Below are 12103 nucleotides of genomic sequence, written 5' to 3'. Positions count from 1 at the left end.
TTTCTTGTTCCGCTTGGCGCTCCAGAAGCCTAGTCAACCCGGCCAAGTCTCCCTTCAAGACGCGAACTCCCTCAGCCCTCAGCGCCGTCCCACTCTTTCCCGTGCTTGGACTGCACTGCACATTAACTTTGTTTGATCCACAATGACTGGAATGCTGGAGCGGTGAAGGTTACAATTGCAACGCTGGAATTGCAATTATTTGGTCAAAATACTGGTAAGTTGAAATGGTTTGAGAATGTGATTTGGAAATGAAGCAAAACAATGGAGGTTCAAGTACAGGTGTCAGAAAATGAGGGTTTCGGAATGCAGTTTGAATATAAAGATAGAGAATGATGGTTTGAATACAGAGTTGTAAAATGAGGGTTTGGAAATGAGCTTTGGATAAGGAGTTGGAGAATGAAAGTTTGGGAATGAAGAAAACAATGGGGAAGGTTTGAACGACAATCACAATGCATATCCCTGTCCCTAATGTAGTAGACATGTTAAGTGACATTTGACTTCAAATCCTGATGCAAAGGTCCCCTTTGGCATGGAAGTTCCTTAGGGTCATAGAAACAAATTTATCCAAACACACGTCATATCTCAAAATCCAAGATGGCCGCCGTCGACCATTTTGGAAAACATGGCCCAGTCATAGAAACTATTATGATACATGTTTTCGAACTAACTTGGTCACTGAACTCATTTCCGGTGACAATTTTGCTTTCTGATGGATTTAAAGGTCAAATCATAGACAAAAATACATAAATGTTACATTTTTTCTAAAATGTATGAGAAAAAAAAATTATGAGAACGAGACATGACCTAACATGTCTACTATATGATGGTTAGGTCAGACCCAACTCAGAAATGGTTTTCTCATGCTGAATTTAACTACACATGAGTTAGTCACATAATGTATTTATGTTATGTGACCTTTAATTTTTACTTTCAGATTCAAAGTGACCGATCCAAATGAGTTCCGATAACTGTGAAAGCAAGCCTGCCACGATGGACTGGAGCCTATGTTTTATATGTCAATCAGACGAGACTCGTAATCCAACTTTGGATCCCTCATCACCTGTTAAATTGAGAAACAATCCTGAAAGACTTTCAGCCACTTACAGACAGGTTGTGAACAATATCCAGGAACTCAATGAATTAGGTGAGCTGCCTGATTTTGTATTCGTAGAGAATACTGGTGACTGTGATACTCAGAATATAGTGCAGCTGATGATGTCTAATCATGTAGTGTGGCACAAAGCTTGCAGGAATGCTGTCGACAATCAGAAAGTGCAGAGAGCCAGGAATAAGCATCAAGGACAAGCGTCATGTAGCCCGGTAAAAACTCGTGCAGCCAGGTTAGTCACGCAGACATCACCCTCTACATCTTTGAGCAAACCAGTTGACACTCAGTGTCGCTTTTGTGATGAAGTGGGCAACAAGAAAGCTCAGAAAAGCTGCTACACTAGGCTTGGATTAAAAAAAAAAAAAAAAAAAATCAATGACTGCTCAGCTGTTGGGCAACAAACACCTGTTGTCTAAACTGTCCGCTGGTGACTTCATCGCAATCAATGCCGTCTATCATCGTGCGTGCCTGACTCGGCTATATAGGAAAGTGGAGACGGTCGCATGTGACATCATAGTCATAACACGCAGGTGATGTGAGCACATGTTCTCAATGAGTTACTTGACTTTATTGAAGATAACCGTGGTTCAGGGGAGTCGCTAGCAATGACTCACTTGACGACTCTTTATGATGAGCGTATTGCTGCTCTCGGCTTTCCCTACATCAAATGCAATAAAACGCGCCTTAGAGAGGACATTGAGCGCATGATTCTTGACATCAAGGCAGTAAAGATTAACCGTTGCTGGTCTCTTGTTTTCGACGATGACCTATCCAAAGCTATAGTTGATATGAAAGACAATACATCAACTGAAGTCTCCACCCTGCACAAAGCAGCCAAGATCCTCCGTTGAGAATATCTTCAAATGCGGCAAGCTTTTACGGGTTCCTCCTCAAACTCATCTGAAGCTGAATCAATCCCAACCACTCTGCGTTCATTCCTGTACATGCTTCTTGATGGACCATCTATCGATCAGCCATCTCCTGGATCTAAGAAGTCCATGGTTGCAACATCAATTGGGCAGCAGATCATCTTCAACTCAATTGCATGCAGATCTAAGAAACGTGACAGTTTTCCACGTCACAACAGAGATAGGGAAACACCAGCTTCGCTGTATATGGCTATGAAAGTACATCTTCAAACTGGCCGTGAATCTCTAATCGATGATTTGCATCAGCGAGGGTTGTGCATCTCGTATGACCGTTTGAGAGTGCTTAGTACAGGTATTGCGAATTCAGTCATTGATCACTGGGAGCAGGTTGGTGTGGTGGTCCCCCCTCAGGCAGTTAAACACATTTTCACCACAAGCGGTTTTGACAACATTGACCATAAGCCATCCTCTACGAAGGCAACATCAGCCCTCCATGGAACATGCATCAGCATTCACCAGCACTTCTCGTCAGACACACAAGTTGCGAATCTTGGTGAGATCCTCAATCCAGATGAGATGGGGAAGAAGACTGTGCGGTCCATTTACAAGTGTAAGACTGAATGTAAAGCTCCTTGCAAGTGCTGCTTGCAGAGACAGCGCTGTATGCTTCTCTGTAGATATCAAGGTTCATGCGCCCACACTGGCAGGATGTACTAGGACAAGAGAGGAGAAGAGGAAGAACTTGTGTAATTACGACATTGTGCGATGGATAATCTAATTACCTCAAATTTTCTGTATGTGAAAAACAATAAAATTTGCTATAATTTGGATATCACCTTTAAATGCATCTGAAATGCATAACGATGCCAGAAATGAATTCAGCAAACTCAATTTAGCTAGAAAACGTGTCATAATAGTTTATATGACAAACGGTTCATGAGCTATGACTGGGCCATGTTTTCCAAAATGGTCGACGGTTGCCATCTTGGATTTTGAGATTATGACGTGTCTTTGGATAAATTTGTTTCTATGACCCTAAAGAACTTCCATGCCAAAGGGTACATTTGCATCATGATTTGAAGTCAACACCCTATTTTGTGCATTAACATGTCTACTAATGGGAAAGGGTGGGAAGGGTAACCTTACTAAACAATCACTTTGGAAATATCTAAACTCCAGGGTTCTTTTACGTGTTGAATGCAACTCCCTGGGTCTTTCCAAATCCGGAACAATATGTCACTTCAATATCATGACTTTGCTGGCAATTCAAACCATGTGAAGCAGAACAGAAGAAAAATAAATAAACCAACCAGCACGTGCTCCATTTTTCGGGTAACTGTGTTAGCATGCCGTTGCAGTCTCTTCAGTTGCACTTGCAGGTCTCGCCGCTGCCACTGTGGCATTTCTGATTGGTCAACAGTCTGGATAGTGCAGAAAAGCAGGCGCGCTCTATAGTAATCAGAAATTGCATTGCATCCAACTTTAAATCATCCTCAATTTCAGTCGTTATAATAGTGTGGGGAAAAAAACAAAGAAACATAATACGAACAAGATTCTAACACCAAATGTAATCAATTACATTTTAAATCTCTTCCTTTCTCTCTTGGTTTCATTCCTATTGTCATTCCTCTTTCTTCACTTTTTGTGCTACAAGGCTCATCGTGGAACTTGTACATAAATCGCATGCAGGACAAAGACAGTACGAGACATCAGTGTGCGTTTACATTAATTTACAAGAAAAGTAGACAATGGACAAACATGCATGGTACATGGGACTTCAATCTGTTGTCACTGCATCACGAGTCAGATGTTCAGTTGGGAAAACCAACAGGCTGAGCCAATGCCATCCAAAAGTTACTCGTGACTTTCTATTGTGATTAATTTTACATTCGTGGCATGAGAGTGATTCTTCACCAAATTTCCTCTTTTAGTCATGAAGCTTCACGTTTTTGTTTTCTGACAAGTCAAAATGGAAATGACATCAATTGTGAAGCTTCACATAGACTGGGGTGCTGGATTAATAGGGTCAAAACATCAATGACTGCACAGGAATCAGCTATTCGAAAATGATCTCTCTGATGCTCTAAGAAACAGATGTGCCACATTTTTGCCGATTAGTGGATCCCCTACTACCCCATCATCACTCCTCCAACTCCACCCCCACATTTCACTGATGCTATTGTGTTTAGCTTCCAAAACCATATAATACGAGTTCAGCATAACATGTTTGTTTATTCTTAACAAACCTTAAGGCAATACAAACCTTTTCTCCATGTTTGGCCTTCGTAAGATAGCACTCAATTTTATCTCTCTATTTCTCTCACGACATCTTCCATTTATTTTGCTTCTATGATGGTTCATCTCTACACAGAAAGTCTTTCTCTACATACGTAATCATTCACTAACTGATATGTTTGCACAGGATAATGGTCGTGTGGTCGAAGTCTGTCAGAAACTGTTTCAGACTACATTATCAGTTGTTCCAAGGAATTCAGCACAGCTCACCATGCCCCTCCCTGTTGTTGATCGAAGACTTTATTGATCTACTCTGCCCCTAGTTATTCATTGTTTTGTGGTACTGTACGATGCAGTTCTCAAACTATTTTCTCACTCTCATTTAAGTGTGTGGTTATTAAACACCATCTATATAAAATGGTGCAGATGCAGATATGGCTACATATATTCAGATTACTAACCAAATACAGCAGTGAGGTCATCAGGAGGAGCCTGGATAGGATTCAGCTGCTATTCCTCCACCCTCAAATGGCAGAAATATATACGTGATGTAAATAGTGCCACCTTTGTAGTGGTAGCCAGCATTACAAATCATCTTCCTTTATCTTCTTCATAATACAATGGAACCTTCTCAAAATTATTATATGGAGTAGGGCATGTGATCAATAAAATTTCTTTCAAATTAAGTGCATTTCCAAGAATATTCCACAGTACAATGCTCATCGAAGGTGGGCTAAGGGTACACTCCTGCCTGCAGAGTGCTCAAGTATGAGAGTATGCACTGGAGCAGCGCGTCGCTGCATCTACTTTCCGCCGGTACTCCAGGAGCCTCTGTTTGGCCATCTCCAAGCAGATGCCTAGCCCATCCCCATCTCCCTGATGCCAATTAACTTGCTGCAACCACGAGACACGTGGTCGGCCCAATGGCCTCCTCCAATCACGAGGCTCCCTCGCTGAGAGAATCCGGCGAGCAGGATCAGCATCAGGAAAACGAGCCACATGTCCATACAGCCACGGCTGATGCTCACAGCTGTCTAATGATAGCCAAGGATTCTCTGAAGCTCCATCTCAGATCCTTGGTCAAAGTACAAATCTCACATCCAAAGAGCAAGACTGGAATCACCAAGGACTTAATGTCTCAGACTTTCATCCTCCTGCATAGATACTGACACAGCACCACACTGCATGATCCAGTGAATTCATGACTCCCCAGGCCTGACCCAGATGTCTATAGACCTCTGGCTCACAACATGAGGAGACATGAATATCACTGCCAAGGTAAGGGAATCCCTCCATGACCTCAACATCCTCACCACAAACAGGTACAGACAAGATAGCAGCATCCAAGATGTCATTGAAAGCCGGGATCTTAGTTTTAACACCGGAAACCCATAATCGCAGGGACTCTGACTCTTCATTTAGCACTTCAAGGGCCCCCAAAAGGATATCCAGTGTCTCCGCAAAGATGACTGTATAAAAAGCGAAAATCAAGCTCAGAGATTTGACGTTCCCAAACGATGCAACTCAACTTGATCTCTCACAGACATCTTCTCCAGAATCCATTCCATAGAAGTGCTGAAAAGTGTTAAGGCCAGTACCTCTAACAAACTCCAGTAACAACTGGAAATAAGTTGGAGATGGAACCACCACACCTCACAGCACTCAGTACCAGAGTATAGTTTAGACATCAGATTGATCAGTTTTGGTGGCACTCTACTAAGACCGAGAATCCTTCAGAGGGCATCCCAACTCACTGAATCGAACGCTTTGCAGAGATCACCAAAGGCTGCGAGAGCAGCCCCTGCTGAAACTCTCATCCACGGTGGGTGAGGACCTGAAGGGCAAGGATACGGTCAATCATTGACCTATTTAATGTAAAGCCTGACTGCTCAAGCAGATGGTGGCGAACCCTATCAACAATTATCCGAGCAAAGACCTTTCCTGCAATGAGAGCAGTGCCACCCCTTGGTAGTTGTTGCAGTCCTGGCGATCACCCTTTCTTTTCCAGAGGACAATGAGGCCTTTCTTCCAGTCAATTTGGATGATGCCTGTGTCCGAAACAGAGCTCAGACCTGCATGCAACAACACGAGTACAGTATTTCCACCAGCTTTGAGAAGTTCAGCATGGATGCCACAGATCCCAGGAACTTTACCCCTTTCAAATGGTTCACTGCAGCCTGAATTTCCACAAATTAATGCAGTTTGCAGTTGATTGGAAGGCCATCAATAGGGATAGCAATAACGCAACGCACAAATTCCTCCGTAAGCAGGACGAGAATCACTTGACCGCAGGTGTTGCTCTACCCCTTCACAAATTCCTCACACATAGGCCTCCTTGTCTACCTTCAGCACACGTACAGTTTTATGCCTCAACTCCCTGAACAGCTCAGGTCTGCCATCAAGCCTGGCCCTACATCTCTGTCTCCGAAAGGACACTGGATACCATTGACCAAAGTTCTTCTTCACTTGACGGTAGGTTCCAAGAATCAACGGGCAACATCAAGGATGGTAATCTTGAAGGCACTCCACAACCCTTCAGGATTCTCTAAAACAAGCAGATCCCCCAAATCCTCACTCAGCCTGTTCGCAAACTCCTCAGCGACCCTCGCATCCTTGAGCTTGGCAACATCCAGCTTCACCTGGGATGGTACTTCACGGGTTTAAGCTGCAACTTCAGAGTTGCTATCGCAAACCTGTGCTCTACCAGAGTGAGGAACTGAGCACTCCGGTAGACCTTGCAGTTCTGAATCGTCCTCCAGCGACCATCAACAAGCACATGGTCAATCTCGTTTGCCACACCACCAATGTTGCAATTCTAAGTCCAGCGATGAGGCTGTGGGTGCTGAAACCATGAGCCAGTCACCCTAAGTCCACGAGTTCTCGGAAAGTCAAGGAACTTGGTGCTATTCTGGTTCACAGTTCCAGACCCATGGGGACCAACACATGTCTCATAACCATCCCCATCAGTTCCAATCGATGCATTGAAATCCCCCAAGACAAGAAGAGTATTTAGTCTGGGAAATCAACCACAGACTCAAGCGTGGAATAGAATGCCTCCTTCACAATGAGATCACTCACCCCAGTCAGAGCATATACAGAGGCCAGGGAAATGACACCCATGGAGTGACGAATCCTGAGTCTCATAATACGCTCATTGACTGGTGTTACCTCATTTATTATGGAAGTCAGCTTATTGGACACAGCTACAGCAACTCCTTGAGCAGAGTAACCATCACAGCGACCAGACCACTAGAAGGTGAAACCACCTGCCATGATTTCACCACTATCCGGTCTCCGAAGCTCAGAGAGTGCTGCAATTCTGATGTGCAAACACTGGAACTCAGATGATAGCAGACAGGTGATCATCCTCTCTTGATAGGACATTCCAGGTACCCACCCAAAGGGACTGCCTCAGGATAACCTGAAGACCACCGTCTGGTGGATAACACCTCAGCACCACCCAGACACACACCACCGCAATCCGACCCAGGAAGGTTAACGCATGCTTTTCTTCCTATCAAAGCATGGGGGTCCCAAAAATTTTGCCCCAATCCCTCATCCGGTGAGCTGTCCTGTGAAGGGTAGCTGCACAGGAGGTACTCCCAGAGTTGGTTTTCAGTTGTCTTTGCAGTTTTTTTCTGTTTTTGCAGAATGACATGTTTTGCAGTGGCCAGAGTGGATATCCTGCCACCACCTTCCAAGAAAACGGTAACCCAACTGCAGGAGGATGTCTGCAGACAGTTGGGCATCAGATACATGGATGGCCGTTGGCTCACAAGGCACTTTGCAGGGTGGGAGTGCCTGCTGCTTGATGTCAATGCTTGCTTATTCACTTGAGTAGAGATGGAAAGTGGGAAGGTTGGTCTAACAATTAAGCTAGCATCATCCAACCACTCCCCATGCGTGTTAGATTGTGAGAAGGTTAAGAACTCCTGTTACGGCAGGGTGTGTTGATTGAAAATGAGTACAATTACCTTGTTTAAAGTGTCACAATGTCTCAACTATTTAAAAATAAAACATGAAACGATATATAATGCAGTTCAACTTTCAAAAAGGTAGTAGATTCTTCCAAGTTGTGTTTCTTACATGTTGAAGCTGTCCAGCCTCACGGGCTTGATGAACTGCAACACTCAAAGTGTCCACAGGGACAGCCAATCGAGACCGCAATGAGGAAACTTCACCGTTAAGAATTGCTCCTCTCTCCCTCGCCTGGCAAGCACATGCACACTTAGGTGGAATAACTGTACCTATTGTCTAAATGTAGAAATATTCAAAAAGCTGATCTAAAACAAAAGGGCTGATATCCAGGAGATTTGCAAAGTCACAGTGGAGAAACAGATTAGAGCAAGTGTGGGTGGAATCAGAATACACTAAACAAGCAAATTCCCCAACACAGAATATTATAGTAATTGTGTAGCACAATATGAACTTCCTTCATTAAAAAAAGAAATTATCCAGTTTTTAAACTATCTCAACAGAAAACACTTTAGTAAAAATGGTTTTGTGTTCACACCTTCTGAGCTTTCCTTCCTGTAACATATTCCTGTTACAGAGATCAGGCCGGCCAAACAGTCAAGATACTTCGATCTGGATTAAAGGCCTATTTGCTCCAATACCAAGCTCAATTTGGAATGAACGTGGCTGATCGAGTGACGAGCTGGGCACGTCGAGTCACCAGGGTCCAAATCAAGATGAAACAGAGAGGTGTTTTTCACCAGTGAGGTGGTGAATTTAATAATGGCCGTTAAAAGCGGACAAAACCTGAATATCCTCAAAACTCTAAAGCTTAATAGAATTTCAAGACAAATTTGCTCGTCTCAGCAGGTGATCAGTAGCAGTCCAAATAACTCAGAATGTGTATTTGAAACAGGGAAGGGAAGAACAGGAAGACTACTGTGATTCAAAAACAGATTCATAGCAAAAACGAAATGCATGCCCCTGGGGATTCAAACAAACGGGATTCTTACTCATCTAACTAAAGGCCTCAAGCATTTCACAGGAGAAGACCAGAGATATAGATGAGACACAGAAGAGAGTACTCAATGGCGACCTGCTCGAGCGCCCCAAGTCCAACAGAGTGTGTGTGTCCAGTGCAAACAGTCAGGCAGGGACACTAGTCCTGCAGTTAATAGGAAAGAGGGGGGTTCGGCATGGTACTGGAGCTGCAGCACTGGGCAGGAAAGGAGCGGATGGCACGATTATGGGAGAGTGTTGGCTCAGTCTTCCCATCTGGTGAGCTGCCCATCCACTTCCCTTCTCCAATCGAGACTCACTCCCATGAGTGTCGATCCCGGGGGGGGGGGATGGGGGGGGACATGTCCCTCCCACTTTTTTTTACCAGGGGGGGACAGAGTATATTCTGTCCCCCCCCCACCCCCGCACATTGAGTCCCATGCCTATTTGAAAAATGCAAAAAAAAAAAAAAAATCAAGCAATAGCTGTTGGTACGCAGCAATAAGCATTCGTTGCTATTCTTGTCATTATACCATGCAGCCCCATGCTGTAGATATACCTCATGTACTGTACATGTACTGTACGGTGCATATAGGGGCGATGGTAGTGTACATATGTACACTACCGTCGCCCCCTATATGCACCGTCTCTTCTACACACAGCGCTGGCTGGCTGCTCACACCCACTGACAGCAGCTCTGTCACTCACACTCATACAGTGTATACGGCTGAAAACGAAACTAGGAATTTCCAGTAGGTACCTACGTTGAGCATATGCGTTTGGCTCAGCGATGTGTCACAACCTGCATCGCTACAGAACAGGGCACAGGTCATTAGATGCCCAACATGGAGAAGCAAAATACCAAGATCCTGGACTTTTTCCATCCATCTCCGTCGTTCAAAGACTTCCTATGGCTTCATTTCGACGAGTGACTCGGTATGGTTTTGTGCTATACATGCGCGAGTGCAAGTAGGAAGAAGCTGTTCGGTGCTTGCCAGGTAGCTTCGAAGACACATTCATTCGGAGTGGTTTCTGCAACTGGAAGAAGGCCTGAGAGAAATTCTGCACTCACCAGAAAAGCAAGCCGCATGCTATCGCAGTGGAGAAAATCAATGCCCTCAAGCAGACCGACGTGCGTGCACAGATAGAAACTCAGATCAAAGACAATCAAATCTTCACCCGGAAAGCTCTTGTCAAGATTATCACTTCCTTGAGATACCTGGCAGAAGAAGGTTGTGCGATTCGAGGTAAAGATGCCTCGGAGGGAAACTTCAATAAGTTACCGAGCCTACGGTCTGAAGATGACGCAAACCTGGCCAAATGGTTGAAACGAACAACAAACTACACAAGCTTTGAAATTCAAAACGAGATATTGTCAATAATGAGTCATGCTGTGTTGAGAGAAATATGCCAAGACATCAATGAGCAGTCGGTCCAGTTCGCTGTGATAGTGGATGGAACGCAAGATATCCGTGGCATAGAGCAAGAGGTGATATGCATCAGATACATGGGATCGGACCTCGACGTTAAGGAGGATCTCATTAGCTTGTACGAAATAAACGCTACCATGGGAGTTGCTATTGCTATGATGTTAAAAGATGCGCTACTGAGACTACAGCTATCTATTACAAATCTCCATGGACAAACGTACGATGGAGCCAGCAATATTCAAGGATCATACCTCAGATGCCAAGCTGAAGTGAAGAAGGTTCAGCCACTTGCAAAATACATCCACTGTGGCGTGCACATCACTCACCTGATCACTTCAAAGGCGATGGCGTGTGCGAACTTCATTCGAGATGCTCTCGACTGTGTGCAGGAACTTGGCAAACTGTACTCGCAGTCTGAAAGTTCAAACACCTGTACCTCAATTTGCACCCTGATGACCCCATCTCCGCCTCACCGACCAGAATGAAACCAATTTATCCTACACGGTGGATCACTCGCGCGAATGATGTTCGCGCAGTCATCCAGAACTTCGGGTCCATTTTGGATGCACTCGAGAAGGCCTCCGCGGAGTTCGGCTCGAACACTGGCTGTCGCACAAGCGGCATTCGAGGAAACCTTGCGACTGGGAAGGTTTTGCTCGGTCTGCATGCATCGCTACCGCTCTTACAGTGCATGGAAGGGTTTAACAGAGCCCTGCAAGCGCCAGCGCAGACTGTAGCGGGTATGCTACAGTTGGGCGAGAGCGTGAAAGAGCAGATACAGCGCCTTCGCAGCAATGAGGCCTTCCATGACACATTCGTCCATGTGGAGAAACAGATGGAAGAACACAGCATTGACCCTTTCGCTCCTCCTAGGAAGAGGAGGGCTCTTCGTAGACTGGATACTGAGGTACCACCTGAGCTTTTGACGGCTGAAGATGCGTATAGAGCAGAATACTTTGCGACGCTCGATTCAGCTACGTCGAACATGACTTCGTACTTCACCTCAACAAACTTGCAATGGTATGGCGGCCTCGCAAAGATGTTACTCTCTGGAGAGTATGACCCTGACACCATTACCATTTATCCAGAATTGTCAGAGAGTCTGAAAGAAGAATTGCTCTTCTTCAAGAAGCAGTACACTGGTTCCTGTAATCAGGATTACCAAGTCATCTTCCAGAAGATGGTACCGGAGGTGCGCCAATTGTTCCCGCAGGTTGAACGGTTGCTTTGATTGCTCATGATCTCCCCAGCAAGCTCCTGCTTGGCTGAGCGCTCCTTCAGCGCACTCAGGCATCTGAAAACCTGGCTGAGAAGTATGATGAGTCAACAAAGACTGAACCTTCTCATCGTTTGCCACATCCACAGTGATCGGTTGGCAGCACTGGATCCTCACGAATTGGCAAATACATTCGTTTCCAATGTTCCGAACCGTCACACTCTATTTGGATAAATACAGTACAATATATGTACCTGTATGTGTTCATGTATTAATACACTATTAATATACC

At 44.8% G+C, this 12103-nt stretch overlaps 1 protein-coding gene across 4 annotated transcripts in view; it reads right to left on the bottom strand.

Moving 5' to 3' along the window:
• AARS2 (alanyl-tRNA synthetase 2, mitochondrial) overlaps window positions 1-12103 on the bottom strand; it is a 71830-nt gene that overhangs the window by 19144 nt on the left and 40583 nt on the right. For all 4 annotated transcript variants that reach the window (XM_085887796.1, XM_085887797.1, XM_085887795.1 and 1 more), the window contains 2 exons: window positions 8299-8421; window positions 3288-3398 (listed from right to left, as the gene is read on the bottom strand). In XM_085887796.1, coding sequence (XP_085743922.1) covers window positions 3288-3398; window positions 8299-8421 — 234 coding nt within the window. The remainder of the gene's footprint in view (window positions 1-3287; window positions 3399-8298; window positions 8422-12103) is intronic.

Source organism: Eptatretus burgeri, chromosome 7 (assembly GCF_056783735.1).
Source record: "Eptatretus burgeri isolate ZD-2024b chromosome 7, Ebu_testis_v1, whole genome shotgun sequence".
In the NCBI taxonomy this organism is placed as follows: Eukaryota; Metazoa; Chordata; class Myxini; order Myxiniformes; family Myxinidae; genus Eptatretus; species Eptatretus burgeri.
Note: the sequence above shows the minus strand (reverse complement) of the source record. Positions and strands in the feature narration are given on the sequence as shown.